This window comes from Rhinichthys klamathensis, unplaced genomic scaffold (genome assembly GCF_029890125.1).
Source record: "Rhinichthys klamathensis goyatoka isolate OS25496 unplaced genomic scaffold, OSU_Roscu_1.1 h1tg000109l_1, whole genome shotgun sequence".
Classification (NCBI taxonomy): Eukaryota; Metazoa; Chordata; class Actinopteri; order Cypriniformes; family Leuciscidae; genus Rhinichthys; species Rhinichthys klamathensis.
This window is the reverse complement of record NW_026606647.1, coordinates 4,509,141-4,533,335: the sequence shown is the minus strand read 5'-3', so window position 1 is coordinate 4,533,335 and position 24,195 is coordinate 4,509,141. Positions and strand designations below refer to the sequence as shown.

Here is a 24,195-nt window from a genome sequence, read left to right as displayed (position 1 = left end):
TGGATGGATTATGTTTAACTATTGAACAAAGCATAAACACTTAAATTTCTTCTCAGTTTATGTATAATTTATTAAAAATCAGGAAGTTGAAATAATTGCGTATTTGAAAAAATAAAAAAATAAAGAATGAGTTTATTTTATACCTCATCTATCCTATCGGAGGCGCAGTTGAACGAACCCTGCTGTTGAACACAAGAAAGAGAGGAAGACGTACCAAAACATGCGTGGTGAAACTGATATGATACGCAGAGTTAGTTGTACAGTAAAATAAATGGCTTTCTTGCTGATTTCGCTCTAGATCGCTTGCATGTTTATGCAACTTTGATTATATTGTAACTTGAACCTGAGCAGATGAATCTTAACAAGATCAGTGTCCTGACCAAACATGTGTTTCTATGCAAACATGTCTTGGGTAGGTGGTACACAAACTTTGCTAAATGTAAACCAATCATATTTTGTCAATGTTCTTCAAAATTAGTTGCTTCCATCTTACCATGCACAAGACAACGTTTAAAGACTGGGGTCGCAGTTCCAGTTCTGCCAACAAGGACTTTGTCATTGACAGCTTGCATGTTCAAGAGCAAAAATTACAGCACAGAAAACAATCCAGAGGAAGAGGAAGATGAAATTGATGAAGCTGAAATAGAGGAGCTGTTCCAGCAGCAGATCCCCACAGGTATTGGTAAAGAAGACCATAGGATCTTCATTGTTCATCCTGATGTGAAATGGGGCAGAAGAAAGCAGTATCTGACCACAGGTAAAAAAAGAAAAAAAGTCTCCTGTTTGAACTGATTTCAGGTAGTGTATTAATGTGACATATTTCAGAATACAGAGTTGTTCCCTTTAACAGCGGCCCTTCAGATGGAAGAGGCTGTTGGGCTGGTGAACACTTTACACAAGTGGAGCGTTGTTGACAAGATCATCCTTTCCACCAAGACACCAGAAAATAAAAGAATTTTCGGCAAAGGAAACTTCCAGACTCTGACAGGTATATAGCTTACTGGTTTTGAATAAATAATATATTTTAGACACAAATTGACATCTTTACTAATATGCTCTGATACATTGCTAAGAAAAGATCAGAGCTACTCCTGAGGTCACAGCTGTCTTTGTGAACGTGGAGCGTCTTTTACCTTCCTCGGAAGTGAGTATTCAGAGCATGATACTGTTATTGCATACATGCTCACTTCAAAAGCTTCTTAAAATTACTATAAAACAGTACTAGATTCTCTGTGGCTGTAATATTATCATAATAAGTTCTACTTTGAATACTGTTGTAATTGAAATGTCAGTAACAATGTGTTATACTTGTGTTTCAGAAAGAATTACAGGAAGCCTGGGGAGTAAAAGTTCTTGATAGATACTCACTTGTTCTGCATATTTTCCGATGTAACGCTAGTACAAAAGAGGCCAAACTGCAGATCTCTTTAGCAGAGATTCCCTTGTTCAGGTAAATTGTGTTTGTTAGTACACTCTTTTTCTTATCAATATTGTTTCCTGGTTAAATCAAGAATCCTTTCCTAGCAAACACTTTCGTTCAAAAGTTTAAGGTTAACTTAGTACTTTTTAAATTTTGAATTAACATTCTTATGCTCACAAAGGCTGCATTTATTTGATCAAAATACGGTAAAAACTGCAATACTGTGAAGTATTATTACAATTTACTGTTTTTTAAATACATTTTAAAATTGTATTTATTCCTGTAATGGCAAAGCAGTATTTTTAGCTGTCATTACTCCAGTCTTCAGTGTCACATGATCCTTCAGATTTATAATATACTGATTTGGTCCTCAAGAAACATTTCTTAATATCAATATATATATATATATGTATATATATATAAAACAGTTGTGCTGCTTAATATTTTTTGTGGAAACTGTGATACATTTTTTTCAGAATTCTTTGATGAGTAGAAAGTTCAAAACAGCATTTATTTGAAATAGAAATCTTTTGTAACATTATAAAAGTCTTTATTGTCACTTTTGATCAATTGAATGCATCCTTGCTAAAAAAAAGTTTTACTTTCTTTTTTTAAAATTCTTTACTAACCCCGAATTTTTGAACGGTAGTGTACCTTGTGACACAATGAAAGCCAATGAGGGAGTTTTATTTTGTCCAGTTTGGTGATTATTAGTCTGGTCTAATTACTTTCATATTACACTAATAAGTAACACCAAACACAGATTTAACATATTTTTTTTGTTTGAACACAATAAGATCATGCCTGAGAAATGAAATGGCAAACTTAGACCAGCAAGGTGGCGGCTCAAGGTACATTATGGGCTCAGGTAAAGAAACTGTTAATCCAGGGCCATTTTTAATCTCAGGTTAATGTATTTAACTGGAACTAAATACATGCAGACTGTTGTCTGCAGGTGAAACCTTGTATGAAATGCAACAGAGGTTGTTGAAGGAGCGGGAGCTGAAGATCCGATCGGCCCTGGAGCGACTTAGGAAGAAGAGGCACCTGCTGCGCTCCCAGCGCAAACACAAAGACTTTCCTACCATCTCTGTCATGGGCTACACCAACTGTGGTGAGGTTTGGATAAATATTAACTTGTTAATCTGTTATATGAGATTGTAAGAAACACATTAATAGTCTTTGTTTCTGAAGGTAAAACAACTCTGATTAAAGCACTGACTGGAGATGCTGGTCTTCAGCCTAAAGACCAGCTCTTTGCCACCCTGGATGTTACAGTACATGCCGGACAGCTGCCAAGTCACATGACTGTACTGTTTGTAGACACCATTGGCTTTTTGTCCCAGCTCCCTCACCAGCTTATTGACTCTTTCTCTGCCACACTGGAGGATGTGACACATTCTGTATGTACCCAAAACACAACACTAAAAAGCTTTTTATTTTTAGCGATGTCATAGAAAGTTTGGTAACACTTTACTTAAAGGCTTGATGTATAATGCATTTTAAAGGTATTCGTAATGTATCTTATAATGCATTCACTAATCTAGATACATTTATATAGATCAGTGAATGCATTATACCTTTTCATAAATAATTGTAACCAAAGTTAAAATGCATCATTATACTATGTGCAGATTACTTGTTACATCTGAAATTGGTTGTTTGTCATGTGTTTTAATGCATTATAGTTTCCAAAGGTGTGTTCAATGAACAGATAAGTATTATAACTGTGGTTACAATTATTCATGAGACCATACAATGCATTACAAGACATAATGAATGCATTAAAAATACTTCTATAACACATGATATTGTATATAAAGGCTTTAGTAAAGTGTTACAGAAGTTTTAACACCCTCTCCTTTTGCAGGACCTCATAATTCATGTGAGAGACATCAGTCATCCAGAAACTGTGAATCAAAAGGTTAATGTTCTGAATGTCCTAAAGAATCTTCAGATTCCAGAAAGACTACTCAACTCCATAATAGAGGTGCACAATAAGATCGACCTCATTGAAGGGTGAGAGACAAAGTCAGTCATTTAGTAAGGAATAGTTACATTTTATTTTAAGGTGACGTAGTTACATTGTACTTACTCTAAGTACTAAGTAATATTAATTAACTATATGTACTTACTATAGAGTTAGGGTTTGGTTTAGGGTTAGTTATGTGTAATTATGCATAACTTACTGTTAATATAGTAAGTACATAATATAGTAACGTGTAACATTAAAGTGTTACCATTAATTTTATTATTAGTGGAGCTTGCTAAAACAATCAATATTGCTGATACTATTTTCAAACCCTAAAGCCCCTTGCACACTGAGTCAGATATTCGCATCCGAAATTTTCGCACGTTAAAAAATAAATACAAACTCACCGCTATGTCAATCATGCTTGCACACTGCCTCCGAAACTTTCGTCCGTCATAAAAAATGCGTTTTTCGCATCCGTAGCAAACAGTTTGAATGGTGTTTGAATGGTATTTTGACAATTCAGAGCCACCGAATCACGAATACGAAAAAACGCATACGAAAATTTCGGACTCGGTGTGCAAGGGCCTTAAGTATTAAACTTCCAAACATAACTCACCTTGAATTTTATGCTACAGTTGTAAATGATGCCTTATATAATGTGACAGGAGATTTACATTTTTCTTTTTTTTAAACCACTTACACTTTAGTAACCACATATAGCAACTCACAGGCAATGACATTTTGCATGAGCGAGATATTTTATTATTATTATTTAATAAATATGTTTATATACATTTTACAGATACGAGGCCAGTGATCCTGAGGTTACCCCCATATCAGCTCTTAAACAGCATGGACTGGAGGTGTTAAAAGAAAAGATTGAAGAAGCTGTTGTTAAGTATACCGGAAAACAAACAATGACCCTCAAGGTGCAGCTCAACACCCCTCAATTAGCGTGAGTTAAGTAAAAATGAATAATGGATTAAATTATTTTATCCACAGACTTGCTAATGTGCTGCCCTTTGCCCTTTACAGTTGGCTGTATAAGGAGGCGACGGTTCAGGCGGTAGATGATGTTGGAGATGACTGCACTGCCAATGTCAAAGTCATCATTAGCCAAGCTGCTTATGGCCGATACAGGAAGCGGTTTCAGGTCACCTAGTTACAGCTGGCCCCTGTTTCACAGCCAGAACGACATCGTCCAAAATAATTCACACAATAATGATGTGTAAATATTTATTTGCTCTATAAACAGTGTATTTAAAATATCTCAAAAACCTATATTTTACGACAATAAAATCCGACATTAGGAAGCAAAGTTGCTTTGTGTTAAAATAAACAATATTGTTATAAAATACATGTATTTTGTCTATCAACATTTTTTTTATTAAGCAGCATGATACAGTAAAAGGCATATGTAAACACCTAGAGGATTAAATATTGCACTAACATTCAGGCATTAACCTGCATACCTTTAAGACAGGTTCACACTGTACGATTTTGCCATCTGAGACTAATTTTGTGAATCCTAAAAGATTTCTCGGATCCTAGGCCAAAATCTGAAGTCTTTATTTGCTAGTTTGACATGTTCACCGACGGCCAATTAATGACCATTGCGGTCAAATTTGACCTCCGACGAAATTCTGGCAGTGGCTTCTCCTACGACAACCGTCAAATCAGCAACCAATAGGAGCGCCGAACCTGATGACGCAATTAATGAGAGTCAACAAACCACCACTTGCTCCACACATCAAGCAAATAGCTAAAAAAAGTAGCCAAAACCCCTCTAAAACCAGCCTGGGATACCAGCTAAAACCAGCTGACTCTGGATGAGCCTGCTTGCGTGCCTCCAGGTTTTAACGCATCTTGACTGCCGTACATTCTGACGTTAATTACAACTGAGATCATACAGTGTGACATGACTTACAGCGAGGATCATGTTTGTACAGTCTGACTGACAAACAACAGTCGTTAATTGACTATTATAAATCGTACAGTGTGTACCCGCCTTTAGGCTGTAAACTCTGGGTTTGTGAACAACGCCTAAAAGACCTTGAATCTAAACGCATTGTGTTTCAACAACTCCTTGATTACAGCAGTTTCTTGTTGAGTGCAATAACAAGAGAGCAAAATGGGACGGGTCCAATGAAGTCGCCTGCTATTATGTTTAGACTTGTGCGTTCAGCTCCTGGTTTCTGATCTTCTAGCCATTTCCTCACACAGTTCCAATTGTCCAGGGTCAGAGTTTGGAGAGATGTCCGAGGGTGCGAGGCGATGAAGCATCGATCTGTCGTCAAATTCAGGCCTGCTACGAAAAACCCCTCTGCGCAATAGAAATATTTTGATCAGAGACCAGATATTTAAGACTAGAAGTATGTGGAACCATCTTCTTTTTTTTTTTCTTTTTTTTTAAAGCTTCTCTCACCAGGTCGACCATGCTGTTTATGCCATTCAAGATACTGGATCAGCTCTTCTGCATCAGGCTTATTGGCCCAAAGGTACGGGATAGCATTCCACAACTCCACATGGCGTGCTGCTGACTGGTGGTCCTCATATGATAGAACTACTTGATAGCCTGATGTCCACAGGCTCCGCAAGGTCAGTGGGAACTCCTTTAAAAATATGAAAGAAATAATCCCAGGGAGCGATTGGGGGTTTGGTGCCTTGCTCAAGGACACCTCAGTCATTTCCTGCCCGGTATAGAGAGTTGAACCCGCAACCTTTGGGTTAACAGTCTGACTCTTACCATTTTTAATCCCAAGTTAATGTATTTTACTGAAATTTTGGAATAATTGTTTTTTAAAGATTTATTTTTGGGGTTTTTGCCTTTATTATGATAGCACAGGAAGCAAAGTGGGACAGAGAGAGGGGGATGGGATCAGGAATTTTTTTACGTTTTTAAAAAAAAGATTGCTGACCAAGGCTGCATTTATTTATTTAAAAATACAGTAAAAACAGTAATGTTGACAATAATATTGAACATACATTTGTACAATGAAATATCTGGATTTTTTATTTTAATATATTTTAAAATGTCATTTATTCTTGTCATGGCAAAGCTGAATTTTCAGCATCATGACTCCAGTCTTCAGTGTCACATAATCCTTCAGAAATCATTCTAATATGCTGATTTGGTGTTCATTTATTATCCATTATTATTGGTGCTAATTTATTATCAATTATTATTGGTATTAATGTTGAAAATAGTTTTTGACATTTAATTTATTTGTTGAAACAACCGTGATGCTTTTTTCCCCAGGATTATTTGATGAATAAAAAGTTCAAAAGAACAGCATTTATTTGACACACATCTTGTGTAATATGATAAATATCTTTATGGTCACTTTTGATCAATTGAAAGTGTCCCTGTTTACCTCAAATTTTTGAATGGTAGTGTATCATGGTTTTAACAAAAATATTAAGCAGCACAACTGTTTACAACATTATTAATAATAAGAAATGTTTCTTAAACACTAAATCAGCATATTAGAATGATTTCTGAAGGTTCATGTGACACTGACAACTGGAGTAATGATGCTGAAAATTCAGCTTTGCATCACAGAAATAATTTACATTTTAAAAGAGATTAAAATAGAACACGGTTCCTTTAAATTGTAATATTATTATTTCACAGTATTACTGGTTTTACTGTATTTTTGATGCAGCCTTGGTAAACCTACCAGACTTCTTTCAAACACATTAAAAATCATAATTATTCTAATCTTTTGACCTGTAGAGTATTAATCATACAATCAGAATTATATTAAGGAAAAATGTTGTGTTTGTAATTCCAAATGGTTTCTTACATTGCGAGGGCACAGCTTAGGGCCAAAGATTTTCTTCAGAGAATAGATGAATTCCTCATGCAGTTTATGATCCAGCCCTTCAAAATGACTACAAGCCAGAATGACGATTTCTTTAGGATGAGATTCAAGCCATGAAGCAACTGTCTGTAGAGTTTTCTATAAAACAAAACATGTTTATAAAAGCCAAAAAAATACACAAAATAAAGAATAAAATGGCAGACTTAAATCGCTAATTCATCTCAACATGTGCATATACTTACAATGACGGTCGCATGTGTGTAAATGACATGAGTGAAGTAAAGCTCTTTGGAAGAATCATATTGTTTATGGGCAATTCGAAGATCAAAGTATCGAATGCCTGCTGTAAGTTGCTCCACAATGTCTTGCACCTGCTTGCAATACAATAAGGGGCTTTGATACAATTTTTTTTGTTACAAATACATTTCTCATGTAAAAATGCCTGAATTTTTACAACAAATATTGACACTGAGCGCAATGGGAGAAACACTTGTTGTATCTCTACTATGAAATATTAGGCATTTTAAGAAGTCAAAATAATACAATATTTGAGCTATATGCCTGCCTGAGTAGTGGCCCATCTGTAAATAGCTGGTCGGGTGAAACAGCAGAAAACTCCATCCAGCAACCGGAAGGTGTCTGACTCTGACCGGAGCAGAGGAGAAGTGATATCCAAACAGTAGCTCATTGCATCATGGCTACCTGAAAACAAATGTTTTGGAAAGAATTTTAATATCCCTGTGAATTTTGTGGACAGGAAAAATAGACTATTTTGCATCTGTTTTATTACTGTATCTACTCAAGATTATTTAGAAAAGATAAAGAAATGTAATTAATAGAAAACTGTATTTGATGTGTGTTTTGATTTTCAGAATGATAATTTGGAAAGTAATGAACTATATATTATGCAGTAATTTATATAATAATGGTAGGATAAATGAAATGTAGGAATGGACTTGATTTTTTTTGTCCATCTCATTTGCTATTGCTGTGATCCCAAGTGATTGACAGGTGGTCCCGCCCTCATGCCAATAATCAGGTCATCAGAGAAGAGCCGTGTAGCAAGAGGCGGGAAGTTATTTTGGTTAAAGATTATGAGGGCAGATTAATTTAAATAATGATGTTTACGGATAAATCATTTAGCCTATAATAATTCCGGTTTTGTTAATAGTAAAGTAGGCTATCCGACAATTCTATCCCATAAAATTTGCTTTCATGGTGACTTTAAAGAAATGGTAAAATATTAAAAATGGCATAATATGTTTAAATAATAACATTTATAATAATAACATATTAACATGTTAACATCGTTAATTTTTTTTTTTTTACTTCCCTTGTCGTTCCACAGGGTCTCACTCACCTGGTATTGAGAGATTTGTTAAAGGGACATCCCACAGTTTCTCTGGCAAACATGACATCCATTCCTCGTATTTCATTTCAGCCTCTTTAATGTGATCCATCAGTTTACCGGAGTTTCCAGTAGCTATTCACAAATGCCTCTGGCTGCGTTTTAAACAAAATGAGTTGATCAGCTGAAACCGCCTGTGTTTGAGCAAAACAACAGATAACACACCATCGATAACGAGGCTCAAAGCCCAACTCTTTTTAAATGTGTTCTACATCGGTTAGTGAACTCATTTTTCTACGAAAATAAAAGTCTTTTGGACGTGTTATGATTGACATGAAACTGAAAGACTCTTGACGTGCTAGCTCTGTATTTCCTTGTTCCCTGCTGCTTCAGTCTCTCGCGCTTTACAGCTGATTGGCTTTTTCGTTCAAGAGTTGTTAAAACCGCCCAAAAACATATTTTCCTTTAGGCTACTTGATAGAATTCTTGGTCATTCCTGTTCTGCAGTACATTTGCATTGCCTAAGTGTAGATATTTTGGATAAAATATTAGACACAAAAGATAAAAATTAGATTTTTCTTTTATCACATTACAAAAGCCACGCACGTTACCGGATAGGCTACTTTACTAATTTTTTAGATAAAAAAAAAACTGACAATTTATTAAGCATATTGCAGTTGTTTTATATTTTTCTAATCAAAATTAGCCTACAGCTATCGGTAAATTTTTTTTAAAAAAATCATTAAAAAAAATAGGCCTATAAAGTCGACGTTCTCAAAGCTGTCAACCCCCATAATCATTGTCTACGCTCCTTTTTCCATCCTGTTGTTTAATTTATTTATTTTTTACCATAATCAAATTTTACCAGAACATTAAAGTCTTTTATTACCGTTAGACATAATTTGGCAATAAAATAATCATTTAGTTTCGTTTTCTTTTTTTCTCTCTCTCTCTAATTTTTCAACATGTTATTTCAAACTGTGGTTTGGAAATCTGGTGACCTTTCATCATTTTATCATCTTTGAGCTGGATAGAGACACAAAACCCCTTTATCAAGGGTTAACTTTGACTAAAGGCTTTCAGCAGAGTCCATAATCAATAGAACAAAGCATAGTTTAACACCGCTTTCTATGTCAGCTAATTCTTGCTCTCTCTTGTGTGATTCTTTTTGTTTGGGTGCTGATAGAATCAGAGAATCCTTCAGTATTAATAACTCACCTGTTGTTATTAATTTTACACTGAAACTCAAACACAGCATAAATAGTATTATAATAGGTATTTAACTGCATTGGGTATTTATTCTTTGAGGGCAAGTCTCAAAACTAAAATAACTTTTCCAAAACCAGAAAGACAAATTCAAACCATCAACAACAAACATTAAACCAGAACAGCCTGAAGGACTTTGACAAATTTGTTGGATATTGAAATCTCTTTAAGGAATTAGAAAAAGAAAAAAAAAAGAAAAAAAATATATATGTGTGAAAACAGTAAAGAAAAAAAAAGAAATACAAACAATTGAATGAATATAGTTAGATGTTTTATTGATTGGAAATCTTCAAATATTAAATGTGAATATTTTATATTCCATTCAACTGCTGATATTGTTTAGTAAGCATATTTGTTTGTAAAGCAAACTGATATCATGATTAAACTGGTTTAAATTGCATGCTACTATGGCAGAGAACATACAGTATGTGCAACCACAGAAATATACCAGTGTCTCTTCATGCTTTTGATTGTGTGCACCATGCAGACATGTACTTATTTGAATCATATTTCCTTTGCCATCACAGAGTAGAAAGTTGAAAAGAGCATAGATCATAAAAAATGAACAATCCTGAGTGTTTTATAATCCTATTTGAGGCTTGCAGTGAGTAGTATTCAGCAATTCTCATGCAAACTTCAAACTGTGAAACTCCCAGGGAACTTATTGTGTCCTGTAATGTGCTTGTGTCTGGTGCTGTACTGTACGTAAAGTTGTGGTAAGGTAACCGGGACCTTGATCATGACATGTTGGAACCTTAAAAATGATCAACATTTTTGCAAAATCAGAGGTATATATTGGAGACTGCATAAATAAGCTTAAGACAGTAAATTCAAGTCATAAAAGTCAGTGCATTACATTATTCTACCCATAACTCAAAATTATCTATCACCCTCAGGGTGCTTACACACTAGATACAGCTCTACGATGGAGCGTTTGATGGACAGCATCCATTTTGAGGGTAAGGAAAGTCCTTACAATGCACCATAACTATTGAAATTAATGGAGCTGACGCAGCATAAACTCTATAGTGTAAGCACCCTTATAAAAAAAGAGCAAAGTTGACTAGTATAAAAACATCACAAGAACGAGAAGCACTTCATTCTTTAAATCTTAAATACATTGTGCAAGCTTAAAGAGGGTCAAGGCTCTGGTATTATGGTCCTGTTGAGCAGATTTTCATTCAGTGCAATAACGGTAGGTATGAATTGTCTCTCTGTCACAAAGTCCCCAGCTATGATGTTGAGGGAGCCGGGGTTAGAGCCAGGCTTCTGTTGCTCGACCCAGCTGAGTAACGTGGGATATGTAGACATCACCACATCCTTCAGTGATTCTGTGGGATGGGAGCATATGTACTTCAGATCTTCAGTAAGATTGATGCCAGTCACAAAAAATCCGCCTGTTGGAAAATGGTGTGCATGGAAACTGAGGTTTAATTTCACTTTTCCAAGAATGACAGTTTTGTCAAGAAAATTAAATAAAAGCTTATGAGTTCATGTTTAAGGAAACATTTAGCTTTTCCAAGGATGATAGTTTTATCAAGAGAGTAAAATAAAATAATAAATAATGAATAAATAATAAAAACAAGTTAGTGTTACAGGAAACATTTCACTTTTCCAAAGATTAGCAAGAGAATAATTAATAAAATAATAGCTTACGAATTATTTTTCGAGGAAACATTTTCACTGTTCTAAGGATGATCGTTTTATCAATAAAATAAAATAAAAGCTTATTAGTTACTGTTACAGGAAACATTTCGTTTTTCCAAGAATGATAGTTTTGTCAAGAGAATAAAATACAATAATAATAAATAAATATTAAAAAACAAGTTACTGTTACAGGAAACATTTCACTTTTCCAAAGATTATCAAGACAACAATTAATGAAATAATAGCTTATGAATTTTTGCTACATGAAACATTTTCACTTTTCAAAGGATGATCGTTTTATCAATAAAATAAAAGCTCATGAGTTACTGTTACAGGAATCATTTCACTTTTCCAAAGATGATTCTTTTATCAAGAGCATAATTGATAAAATAACAGCTTATGAATTATTATCCGAGAAAACTTTTTCACTTTTCCATGGATGATTTTTTTATTAAGTAATAAAGTAATGAATAAAATCATTCATTCATTCATGGCATATTATTAAGGATTACCTGGCCGGCCATTTTGTTTTCTACGTTCAAATTCCTCGATCAGCGCTTCAGCCTTGCACTTGTTGGCCCACCAATAAGGTATATGAAACCACAATTCTCTGTGCCTGTTGACAATATTGTCCTCATATGAAACGATAACTTGATGACCCTGGCTCCACAATGTCCGTAATGTCACACTGTCCTGACAGAAAAATCAGAAGTATATTTCCATAATGCATTGGAAATATAGTTTTACTTATATTGTATATATATAGCTCCCATCATCTATTTTTTTTTATTGATTGATTGATTGATACATACCATTATGGGGCAGAGTTTGGAATCAAAAACACTCTTTATAGTTGAGACAAGCAGTGTGTGAAGCTCTTGATTGAGGCCAAGGAAGTGGCTAAATGAGAGGATGACTACCTCCTTTGGATGAACATCCAACCACTCTCTGATCTCTTTTAATACTTTCTGAAATAACACAATAAATTAGTTTGATTCAATTAAAAAGCATTTAGTTCTATTCTTCAAACATCAAACTCTAACAAATTAGAACTACACTGCACATATCAAAATACACAACAAACAGATACTGGGAAATGTTATGCTATATTTTAAATCATTAAACGCCTTGGCAGTCTTTTAAATGTACATCTTTTGTTCGATCAATTGTTTTCAGTCTTACCTCCACAGTCATAGTGGTATAAACACCATGGTAGAAGTAGAGATCATTTGATCTGTCATTAGGCCTATGTGCTATCCTCAGGTCACAGTATCGCACTCCACAATCTAACTGCTCCCTAATGCAAGACTCCTATGGTAAATAATGTAAAGCACATTCATTAACAATGCAGGTGCAGTAAAGATAGTGCTAAACAGCAAGCTGGAGACAAACAATGTGAGTGAAACCATTGAAAGTGACATACCCAGTAACCATATATGTACGTAAATACGTAACTGTATCTATATTGATTTGAATCTATCCTAATAATCCTATAGATTTGGGACAATGCTCATCCACCAATGTTACTTTTGTCATAACTATTCCATCTAATTGTGCTTTCAAAGCTATCACAGTAGCAAAGCTGAGTCTTTGATTGATTTCTCCATGACAACAGACGGCAATGTACTGCCTCTCATGCTGATAGATTTCAGAGACTCGTGCTCTACAGGAATCTGCTGATGCATGCTGACATAAATTGCTCTATAACCTCGTGAGGGATACCATACCCAACATAACTGCATTTATTTCAGCTTTTACGTGTTTAGCCATTATGGACTTGTTGTCGTTGTTTTTTGTTTTGTTTTTAATGTGACATTCAAAATTGTTGGATATAAAGAATTTGATCATGCCTTCTCTGATTTAGTATTAATGATTTTTGTATTTCAACATATGAAGAACACCAAGGTTTTCAATGAACCCAGACAGTTTACTATTTGTTCGTGTAATTGACCAATTGTAAAATGGTTCCAAGTAATTGAATGGAAAATACAGAAACATATAATGGAGATTGTGAAATTATGACTAATCAAAAAAATGCAAATACACTATCCGAAGACAGTGACAACAAACCAAGCCTGTTACGATTATGAATTTTTAACTGACAATTACTTGTCGTACAAATAATAAAATATATAATAAAAATAAGATATAATTACAAATATTTTAAATCACTTCACAACTACAATTAGACCTATAACTTATTTTACAGTCTTCATTATTTTTATTGTTTCCCTTAAATACTTTACTTTAATCTAATTAATAATATTTATATAATTAGTTATTTATAATAGAATATTATGTAGCTGCAATATAATTTCCCTTATTTGGAAGGCAAAACATGATTAAAATGTTAACTTCACACTTATTGCAGTTAACTCAAATAATTGCAATTAGATCAAATAACCACAATCAGATCATAACTACGTACCTGTGCTATTGCCCATTTGTATACAAATGGCCTGATGATGGGTTTCATGTACTTGTCCAGCTTTTGCAACATATCTGGTTGAGTGCGGTCCACTGGAGAGCGGTCATTCTTATCCAGGCAGTAGGTTATGGCATTATGGCTCCCTACAACCCACAACAATGACAATGACACATTGACCATGAGCATTAATGGTAATGAACTAAACTATAAGTAAATATAAGCAGACTGTAAAAAAATAAAATAAATAAAATAAAATTAAGGTATGCACTGCAGTTACTCAGAAATTGGAACTCCGGTCACTCATCAAGTAATGGCACCCTCCAAAAATAACAATATCCACACTTTCATAATATAGCTGTGGATTTATATTAAATTTAAACCATAAAAATTCTATCATTGAGGGCACTTAAGAAAAAAGAAAAAAAAAGTCAAATCCCCACAAAAATATTTTTCAGTACTCAGAGGTGCATATTAAAAAAAAGATTTTGCATGCAGTTAGTGAACATATAAATGAAAAAGTGAGGTTAAATACCTGGAATAGCCATGTAACAGAGAGGTGTATCCCACAGTGCACTGGGCAGATTTGCCATCCAGTTATCCATGGGCAGTTCACTCAATGACACTTGGCTGATCGCCGATGTCATCTTGGATTTCTGTCAAAATGTAAAAGTTGAGAGAATGTGTACTGTATTTCATTCAACTTCAATCTTAAACTTTGATAAATATCCCAAATAAACACAAAGTGACCACCCTGTTAAAAAGACTCCAGCATAGTTAAAGGAATAGGCTAGTTCACCTAAAAAATAAAAAATTCTTTCATCATTTACTCACCCTCAAGTTGTTTTCAAACCTGTATGAATTTCTTTCTTCTGCTTTCTTCTATTTTGAAGAATGTCGGTAACCATTCAAACCAAAGTATTTTTTTTCCTACTATGGAAGTCAATGGGGTCCATCAACTGTCTGGTTACCGACATTCTTTAAAATATCTTCTTTTGTGTTCAGCAGAAGAAAGAAATTCATACAGGTTTGAAACAACTTGAGGGTGAGTAAATGATGACAGAATTTTCATTTTTAAGTAAACCATTCCTATTAACCAGAAAGTCTCCCTAGGTCAAGCAGCTTCATGTTGCTCATGGTCCACCATCTAGAGAAGACCAACGCCAAACCAGCAATGGGAATTCATTGTGGTTTGTTTATCAGGGAAAAGACCAGTGGCTATGCAAATACAGGATTTCATCCAAATGATATTATATGAAATGTGCACTGTAATGAGTTATAAAATATCAGGATTTACCAGGCTTTAAATGTTGTTTCTTAGTCCAGGAAGAATATTTCAGCAATGATGTTTATTGTTTAAAGTAAGTTATTTCGGTACACTTGACACGCAAGTACAGGACAGGTTAAACCGGCTTCAACAGATTCCGATGCTGAAGGACTGGGATGCTGCTAGGAAATTACATATATTCGTCCACTTCATTGATTCCCATAGCACCATAGTGGTCGTGTAAAAGTGAGGTGGATGTTAAGCGGCGCTGAACTTGTCATTGGCGGCACAAGGTTGAACAGGGCAGGGTATCCACAACAAAATCCAGCGTTGATAACCAAAATAGTCCGGAAGAAACCTTCTCCGTGTAATGATGAAATTAAACTTGTTTCAGAGTTTTCCTTTCATTTAAATCATCAAACGAATATACGTACAACTGGAAGTTTCCATCATTTGTCCATTGAAGAGGTATTAGAGAAAAGAAATGATAAAAACGGCGCCCTTGACCACTGCATTCTCCACCCGGTCAGGCTGACACTTTCAGAAACATACTACGGTGAAGGCTTGGGTCATGAATATTAATTACGTGACGAGACGCTTGTGCCAGTAGCACGAAATGATTTGCTGAACTTGACTTATGAATATCAATGACGTAACGAGACGTAGAGCAAAATGATTTGCTGAAAGGCAGACGTTGGAGAGACAGCTAACAATTTACGAATGAAAACCTTCGCTCATGAATATTAATTAGGGTATTTGGCTGGACGCATGGAAGCGTCGTCGTCCTTGCGTCATTAATATTCATAAACCTTACCCATAGTAGGATTCATATTTTGTCATGAGAGCGGGCGAAGGAGTGGTTTAATTTTTACTTTATAATGAGACAATGGTTCAAGCGAGAAATGAGTGTGTCAGCACACAGCCATTCTTTAATACAGAATACATCTGGTTGGACAAGTTTAATTCCCCTTTTCTAGATGGGACCGGTGATGCAGCTCCTCTCTGCTGCTGTGAGGGAGGTAGAATGCTAAACCGCTGACCTCAGTGTTGTAAGAGAAATAGTGTTTCGCGATGACACAGGACTTTTCTCCAATACCTCACAGCATCACTACAGAAGAGAAATATCTATAGCACATTATTCAGATTAATTTTTTCAGTTACATTTAACATCTTCAATAAAACAACTATGAAAATGAAGTATACAGCCCAACCTATTCATTCCAGCTGTGCAGTTTCATTGTTTTCAATTTGACAAAGCCAACTTAATGCAGTTCACTATCACGCAGTGACTCCAGTTAACCTTCCTTTAACTTCACTGAAATTCCATAAGAACAGCATGGAGTGGCTCCAAGGGCTTCTTTGTCTTGTATTATGTCACAACCCCCTTTTTAAAGCCAAAGTTTGGAAAACAAGACAATATATTACTTCAGCCATAGCACATAGGGCTTTTTCACATTGTAAAAATTGTTGAACAGTAATAAGAATAGTCTAATGTTCATTACATTAATACAGAACACAAGGAGATTGCATTCAGTCTTTGTGCTCTGCAATCTTTCAATGGCTCTAGTTAGATTAGCCTATACATGGTTAGATGATTTTTTTTTTTATCACATTACAGTTTCCATCAGTCAAATCTCATTCCAATATAAAAAATAAATACATTACAGCTTTTAAGGTGAAATCATTTAGGTAGAGTCAGTGTCAGTTTTCTTGAAGGACTATAGCTATACTTTGGAAAAATAAACATCCCATCAATGAATAAATTGTTACTGCTCTACATGTTTCTCTTTCCTCTGAAGAGTTAAAGCAATATCCAGAGGTGGACAGTTAACAAAGTACATTTACTTGAGTACTGTACTGTACATAAGTACACTTTTCGAGCGTCACGTGACCAAATCGGAAACCGGGTCTCATTGCATCCGCTTGTCAGAGAACGGTTAACGGCCGTAAGACCTAACTACGCACAAGTGTTCTCTTCGTTTGATAAACTTAAGATTGAGCCACTGTAGTCACTTGGACTATTTTAACGATGTCTTTAATAACTTTTCGAGGCCGGCAAGTTCGATCCCTGAAGAAGCCTATGGACTAGTATGGAGGAATTATCCAGCTCTCAGATTTCATCAAAAATATCTTAATTCGTGTTCCGAAGATGAACGAAGGTCTTACGGGGTTGGAACAACATGAGGGTGATAAATACTGACATAATTTTCATTTTTGGGTGAACTAACCCTTTAAGTACTTTTAAAAACGAGTACGTACTTTTACTTAAGTAAAAATCTGTCTTTACAACTTTTACTTGTAATGGAGTAATATTTGACCAGTAGTATTTGTAACTCCACCAGTTGGATCTATTAGATCTAACTGCCTGTCTCAAGTCAGGATAAAGGAGGAGAGTTGGGCGAGATCCCCTCACTTCTGTAAGGGGATTTACAGTTTAAAGACGCAGGACCAGATATGATGAAAGAAGACCAGGAGTCGTGAGGTTCAATCAAATAGGTACAAATTTACTGAAGAATAGTTTGCAGGTTCATCAGCAGAAGTCAGCTTCAAGACTCACACAGGAGTTCGTAGGCCGCCCCGCCTACGCCTAAGATCACAGCAGTTATACCATTTCCAAGGTCTAAGCAACGTCATTGCTTACAGGTTGAATGATTCTCATTGGCTAAGAAATAGATAAACATTGTAATTCTCCACACATATACAGATACACTGAAGCATATCTCCATCAATTATGCAGCTGACACTCGGACCCTGAAGTTAGGCACGTCATGACTTTTCAGGTCGCAGATTTGGGTTGCTGGGCGCCAACATGTCCAGAACAACAACTCAGTCAATCTCCAATAATGCCAGTGGTTCCTTAACCTGCAACCAAGAAGACTAACACACACACCGACACACAGCTTTTCCAAGGTTGGATTTGGCCAGGCTCTAACTATAAACAGGAGAGTCCTCTCAAAACATCAAGATAATGCGTTCTTTCTCTCAAGGAGAGCTACACTTTGGTCTAACTGCAAAGTAAGGCTTTAACAAAGAAATGATCCCTTATATTGACTTCAATGACCCCTATATGTTTTAACACGTTGAAGACCTTTCTCAAACACAAAACAAGTCCCTGTTTCATTTCTGGAAGCCGGGCTAATTAAAGCAAGCACTGTTACTGCATTCAGATATCAAAAACAGACATTAAAGAATACATGAAAAGAACATTTCAGTAATCACACTGGTAACTTCTATAACAAAGTAAAATCTCCAGAGAAGTCATTCAACTCATTTGATATTTAGAAGGAAAAATATTGATTAATACCTCGATTATAATCACTTATTACATATACATTGAAGCAGCAGTGGATTCCAATCCACCCCCTTCACTTCAATGCCAAGATTGGATCCAATAACACAGGATATGAGCAGGTCATGGGGACTCACGGACTGGGAACTATGAATGAGAATGAAGAGAGATTTGCAGACATGTGTGCAATCAACAACCTGGTCATTGGAGGTAGCATCTTTCCCCACAAACGGATCCACAAGTGCACCTGAGGATCTCCAAACAGCAAGACAGAGAATCAGATAGATCACATCTGTATAAGTAAGAAGTTTAGGACATCCCTGCAGGATGTTAGAGTTAGAAGAGGAGTAGACAATCACCTGGTGGTGGCCAGAATGAAGCTGAAATTGAAGAAGAACTAGACAGCCATGGCTGATAAAAGAGTGAAATATAACATCAGCCTTCTGAAGGACCCCAAAACTAGAGCAGAGTTCGGACTGATGCTTAGGAACAGGTTTGAAGTACTGGAAGAACTGCATGAAGAAGAAGAAGACAAAATACTCTGTAGATGGCAGCCAGTGAAATAGGCACTCAGATCAGTATGCCAGGAAGTACTCGGAGTCAGAAAACACCTGCGTAAAGAGTCGATTACTGTGGAGACCTTGACCAAGATAGAGGATAGAAAGAAGAAGAAAGCGGCAGTCAATAGCAGTAGGACTAGAGCAGCAAAAGCCCAGGCTCAAATAGATTATCCAAAAGCAAACAAAGCAGTAAAAATGAGTATCAAGAAGGATAAGAAAGACTATGTGAGTGGACTGGCAGCTGAAGCAGAGCAGGCAGCATACAACGGCAATATGAAACAAATGTATGACATCACCAAGCGACTGTCTGGAAAGTTCAGCAAGCCAGAGCGACCTGTCAAGGACAAAAAGGGAAAGACCATCAAAGAGATCGAACAGCACATAAAGAGGTGGGCAGAGCACTTCGAACAACTCTTGAATAGACCAGCTCCACCAAATCCACCAAACATCGACCCAGCCATCTCAGACTTACCCATCAACTGTAACAAGCCAACCAGAGAGGGAATCAAGAAAGCCATCACTCGGGTTGAAGAATGCGAAGGGGGCTGGACCTGATGACATCCCAGCAGAGGCCCTGAAAGCAGACTTGGATGCATCAGTGGAGATGCTGTATCCTCTCTTTGAGATGATCTGGGAAGAAGAGGAGATTCTGACAAACTGGAAAGATGGATACCTGGTAAAGATCCCTTAAAAAGGTGACCTCAGCAATTGTGCCAACTACAGAGGCATTACACTTCTGTCTGTACCAGGAAAGGTTTTCAATCGGATCCTCCTGGAGAGAATGAAAGACATTGCTGACACACATCTTCGAGATCAAAAAGCAGGCTTCCAGCAGAATAGATCATGCACTGACCAGATCGCAACAATCCGCATCACAGTCCCTCGAGTGGAATGTTGATCAACTTTGTCGACTATGAGAAGGCATTTTACAGCTTGGATCGAGAGACCCTTTGGAAGCTCCTTCCACACTACGGCATCCCAGTTAAGTTGGTCAACCTGATAAGAAAATCTTATGATGGAATGTCTTGTAGAGTCATCCATGGAGGGCAGCTCACTAACATCTTCCAGGTGAAAACTGGTGTAAGACAAGGGTGCCTGCTGTCACCCTTCCTGTTCCTGTTTGCCATTGACTGGGTTATGAAGGAAGCCACAAGAGAGCGAAAAAACGCAATCCAGTGGACCTCGTGGACCCAGTTCGAGGACTTTGCTGATGACCTTGCTCTTCTCTCCCACAACAAACACCAGATGCAAGAGAAGACAGATGTAGTGTCAACTATCTCATCTCAGATTGGCCTCAACATAAACAGAGATAAGACCAAGATCCTAAAGATAAAATCCTCAAGCAAGGAACCAGTCACGCTGAATGAAAGTCCCCTGGAAGAAGTTCAGTCCTTCACCTACCTGGGCAGTGTCATTGACCAACAGGGCGGGACAGACGCAGGCGTCAAGCAAGGATTGGCAAAGCTAGAGTGGCCTACGTACAGCTCAAGAACATCTGGAGCTCAAGAGACCTGTCCTTGACAACAAAGATTCACCTATTTAACTCCAACGTGAAGTCAGTGTTGCTTTATGGAGCTGAAACCTGGAGGATGACCAAGATGACCATCAGGAAGGTTCTAACCTTCATCAACATCTTTCTTAGAAGAATTCTCCGGATCCGATGGCCTGACACCATCAGCAATATCAACCTTTGGGAAAGGACTCAACTCCCTGCAGAGAAAGAAATCAGGAAGAGAAGATGGGGCTGGATAGGGCACACTCTTCGTAAAGCATCAACCAACATCAACAGACAGGCGTTGAAGTGGAACCCCCAAGGAAAGTGGAGAAGAGGCCGTTCAAGAAACACCTGGTCAGGTGACCTCGAAGCCGACATTACCAAGATGGGCTAGGCTACACCTGGAACCAGCTGGAAAGAATGGCCAAAGACAGAATAATCTGGAGATCTGTGGTTGGCGGCCCATACCCTGGCAAGGGTAACGGGCATAAGTAAGTTTGTACTTTCACTCAAGTAAGGAAGTTGTGTACTTTGTCCACCTCTGGCAATATCCATTCAAACATTTGGGGTTTTTGAAAGAAGTCTCTTCTGTGCCAAGGCTGCATTTATCTGATAAAAAATACATTAAAGCAGTATTGTGAAATATTATTACAATTTAAAATAACTGTTTTCTATTTAACATATTTTAATAATGTATTTCTGTGATGGCAAAGCTGAATTTTCAGCATCATTACTCCAGTGTCACAAGATCCTTAAAGGGATAGTTCACCCAAAAATTAAAATTATCCCATGAGGGTGAACTATCCCTTTAAGATAATTTTAATATGCTGATTTCAAGAAACATTTCTTTTTATCATTAATGTTGAAAACAGCTGTGCTGCTCAATATTTTTGTGGAAACCATGATTTTTTTTTTCTGGATTCTCCGGTGAATAGAAAGTTCACAAGAACAGAATTTCTTTTAAATATATATTTTTTAACAAAGTAAAAGCCTTTGCTGTCTTTAAAAAAAAAAAAAAATCAATTGAATACATCCTTGCTGATTAAAATATTAATTTCTTTAAAAAAAAAAATAATCTTACTGACCGCAAACTTTTGAACAGTAGTGTACTTTTGTGTTCAAGCCACTGTGCATTTTAAAAATGGGATGTAAGATTCTTCATTCATTCATGTGTAAATACTTCTTGTTTATGACCTGATTTTAAGCTTAATTTCTCCTGTTAGCTTCTCTATTCTCATGTGGACAAGTTCATAGTTAAGCCAGGAGTGTCTAACCTTGTTCAAGGTGATCTAGTTTCCATTTTAGATCCAGATCCAGTCAAACACACCTGCCAATCAGCCAATCAAGGACAGAGTTCACTGAAATTACACAAAACAGATGGATCATTGCTGCGGTTTGGAATCCTGATCTAGTTCTTTATTGCTAAACCAAGACTAAAAAGGTTATGTGACGCTTTATAAAAGAATTACTTAACTTTCTACAATGCTAAAATTAATTTATACGTTGTAATGTCGATGTTGAACAAAGTACATCAATATTGTTATATGATAAGAATATTACAAGGTGATACCCACAATTTTACACTTGTTCCGGAGTACTCAGTGCATTTAGTACTTAAACTATAATTGCACTGACAATAAGCATACTGTAATTTACCATCAGTCATGGACATACATTTGCAAATAGAACTTCTAAATGAGCATGCTCAGAACTATAAATGTTATTTTACAGCTCTCTCTTAGCGCCGAGGTCTCGTTTTTTTTTTTGTGGCTATAAGGGCCATCAGACTGTACGTTATTATCCTTATAAAAGCTACAGAAGTGGATGTTTCTTTTACCTGCTATGATTTATATTTCTTTCTCAACAGAGCGAGTGCTGTGCTGTTTAACACTGTAGTCAAACTCAGCTTTTTCTTCAAATGATCAATAAGCCTTAGGCAGCTCCTGCTCCAGCTCCTAGCTAACACAGCAGCCGCTCAACCAAAAGAATCAGTTGAGTCAGAAGATAACTTGGTTAAGCTTGAAAAGAACATCAGATGACAGTGGAGCTCAGCATTATTTATCCATCCATATCAATATTTAAGTGAAAATGTAATGTCTCAGGTAGCAATAATGAATGATACACTACTCTGCTTGATCATTTAGAACTGAAGCAAGTTAAGCATAATCTGATTACATTAGCAATCAAAGATTTGAACTGTTCTGCAATCATTTACCAGTAAGCACAATTTATATGACCAAACGAAATCCCTTCGGAATGTAAATGATTCACTCATTATCGAGTTCTCTCTCATTGTGTTAGTTGACAGCAGGAGGCAGGTACAGCCTGAGGAAACACCACAGAGCGCAGAAATTGTGGTTTCTGGAGCGAAGAAAATGATTAAAACTGTGGAGAACACTTCCATTTGGACTAGCCAGAGGGCTCCTGGAGAAGAATGAGGTTGAAGGAAAATGACAGACTAATTACTGCTTTAGAGCTTTACATGAACATGACTTGTGAATTCCCAATTTGAAGTGGCAGATGCACTCTAATGTTGCAAAATCTCATGCTCACAAACACTGCATTTATTTGATTGAAAAAAATGCAGTTTAAATTTGCTGTATTTTTGTTAATATAAATATATTTACTGTATTATATTGTCTTATTATCAACAAGAGTTGTGAAGCTTTATATTGTTGTGGAAACCATGATGCATTTTTCTCAGGATTCTTTGATGAGTAGAAAGTTCAAATTAAAGAGGATTTATTTGAAATCTTTCGTAACATTATAAATGTCTTTACTGTCACTTTTGATCAATTTAATGTGTCCTTGCTGAATAAAAGTCTTTAAAACTCTTTGAACAGTATGACCTCCCGAGAACCAGACACAATGTTTTATGAATTTAATTTGTCAATACATTGGATCAAAAGAAACAAAAGGATTTTTGATAATATATTTTATTTATATTTATGCTATGTCCTCTGTAGTTAGTTATTAGGAAAATGAAAAGACATAAATAGGCAAAAACAATGTTTGTTTTTTCATTCACCAATCAATTTTTAGGTTTCATGCTGATTTTTAAACATACTTTGATGATTCTCAACAATGTTATGAAATATATAACATGATTTTATATACTATTTTACTTTATACAATGTGTGTAAACATGGCCATAAATGGGTAGTCCCATTCTATACAATGTCACTATACATTGTATTTAATTTGCATATTAATGTGTTTCTTGGTTCAACATGCAATAAAGGTAATGTAATGATGGGAGTAATAACTTGGCTCCTATTTCTATTCACTTGTGTCTCCCCAAAATGCCTGATAAACATGCTGCAAGTCTTGTCCACTAAAAAAGGACATAACGTTCTTCTAAGTTTAATCATGACAAACATTTAAAAATTAGTCAGATTTAAATGATAATTACAAAATATGATCATATTTAAGAGTGCTAAATTTGAGAATTCAGTCAATATGTTATTTTAAAGACCAAGGAACAGGAGTTGTCATGGTCAAACCTCCAAACATTTGGTATCTCTGAAAAGCCCTGAATGTACAGTACATCCATACTTAAAAAAATATAATGTCCTCTACAGAGGACAAAAGTCTATGCCTGGGTCTTAGGAGCTCTATTTTTTTAGTAATTAATATTGAGAGCCCAGTGTATTTGACTGACTCGGATGGACATATGAAT

The 24,195-nt window shown here is 36.1% G+C and overlaps 3 protein-coding genes across 8 annotated transcripts; 1 reads left to right on the top strand and 2 right to left on the bottom strand.

Moving 5' to 3' along the window:
* The first annotated feature begins 203 nt into the window (after positions 1-203).
* gtpbp6 (GTP binding protein 6 (putative)) lies at positions 204-4,770 on the top strand. Of its 4 annotated transcripts, none has more exons than XM_056253986.1 (11): positions 204-224; positions 479-757; positions 851-988; positions 1,074-1,144; positions 1,320-1,450; positions 2,218-2,288; positions 2,376-2,534; positions 2,615-2,823; positions 3,291-3,439; positions 4,198-4,350; positions 4,431-4,770. In XM_056253986.1, exons 1-11 carry the CDS (start codon positions 221-223, stop codon positions 4,555-4,557), a joined length of 1,491 nt encoding a protein of 496 aa, XP_056109961.1. In that variant the 5' UTR covers positions 204-220; the 3' UTR covers positions 4,558-4,770. The 4 variants fall into 4 exon arrangements, with proteins under 4 accessions (XP_056109961.1, XP_056109960.1, XP_056109959.1 ...); XM_056253985.1 differs by having other exon boundaries at positions 204-227; XM_056253987.1 differs by lacking the exon at positions 204-224 and adding an exon at positions 257-412 and having other exon boundaries at positions 566-757.
* A 125-nt stretch (positions 4,771-4,895) lies between these two features.
* Positions 4,896-8,689, bottom strand: si:dkey-66a8.7 (PI-PLC X domain-containing protein 1). The gene is made up of 6 exons (XM_056253988.1): positions 8,580-8,689; positions 7,785-7,921; positions 7,462-7,590; positions 7,202-7,357; positions 5,821-6,007; positions 4,896-5,718 (listed from the first exon to the last, which is right to left on the bottom strand). The coding sequence occupies exons 1-6, from the start codon at positions 8,677-8,679 to the stop codon at positions 5,486-5,488; spliced, it is 942 nt and encodes a 313-aa protein (XP_056109963.1). The 5' UTR covers positions 8,680-8,689; the 3' UTR covers positions 4,896-5,485.
* Positions 8,690-10,120: 1,431 nt separating this feature from the next.
* plcxd1 (phosphatidylinositol-specific phospholipase C, X domain containing 1) lies at positions 10,121-15,723 on the bottom strand. 3 transcript variants are annotated; one of them, XM_056253981.1, is made up of 7 exons: positions 15,607-15,723; positions 14,441-14,561; positions 13,909-14,051; positions 12,663-12,791; positions 12,293-12,448; positions 11,993-12,173; positions 10,122-11,230 (listed from the first exon to the last, which is right to left on the bottom strand). In XM_056253981.1, the coding sequence occupies exons 2-7, from the start codon at positions 14,550-14,552 to the stop codon at positions 10,974-10,976; spliced, it is 978 nt and encodes a 325-aa protein (XP_056109956.1). In that variant the 5' UTR covers positions 14,553-14,561; positions 15,607-15,723; the 3' UTR covers positions 10,122-10,973. The 3 variants fall into 3 exon arrangements, with proteins under 3 accessions (XP_056109957.1, XP_056109956.1, XP_056109955.1); XM_056253980.1 differs by lacking the exon at positions 15,607-15,723 and adding an exon at positions 15,203-15,262 and having other exon boundaries at positions 10,123-11,230; XM_056253982.1 differs by lacking the exons at positions 12,663-12,791; positions 15,607-15,723 and adding an exon at positions 15,203-15,262 and having other exon boundaries at positions 10,121-11,230.
* Positions 15,724-24,195: the final 8,472 nt, after the last annotated feature.

Coding starts and splice junctions, on each gene's coding strand:
- plcxd1 (XM_056253981.1), bottom strand. CDS start 14,552: ATGACATCGGCGATCAGCCAAGTGTCATTGAGTGAACTGCCCATGGAT. Junction 14,052..14,440: donor CTGTTACATGGCTATTCCAG/GTATTTAACCTC, acceptor TGTGGGTTGTAG/GGAGCCATAATGCCATAACC. Junction 11,231..11,992: donor AAAACAAAATGGCCGGCCAG/GTAATCCTTAAT, acceptor ATTTTCCAACAG/GCGGATTTTTTGTGACTGGC.
- gtpbp6 (XM_056253984.1), top strand. CDS start 352: ATGAATCTTAACAAGATCAGTGTCCTGACCAAACATGTGTTTCTATGC. Junction 989..1,073: donor AAACTTCCAGACTCTGACAG/GTATATAGCTTA, acceptor TACATTGCTAAG/AAAAGATCAGAGCTACTCCT. Junction 2,535..2,614: donor CATGGGCTACACCAACTGTG/GTGAGGTTTGGA, acceptor TTGTTTCTGAAG/GTAAAACAACTCTGATTAAA.
- si:dkey-66a8.7 (XM_056253988.1), bottom strand. CDS start 8,679: ATGGATCACATTAAAGAGGCTGAAATGAAATACGAGGAATGGATGTCA. Junction 7,922..8,579: donor AACAAATCTCTCAATACCAG/GTGAGTGAGACC, acceptor ATTTGTTTTCAG/GTAGCCATGATGCAATGAGC. Junction 7,358..7,461: donor ACACACATGCGACCGTCATT/GTAAGTATATGC, acceptor TTTGTTTTATAG/AAAACTCTACAGACAGTTGC.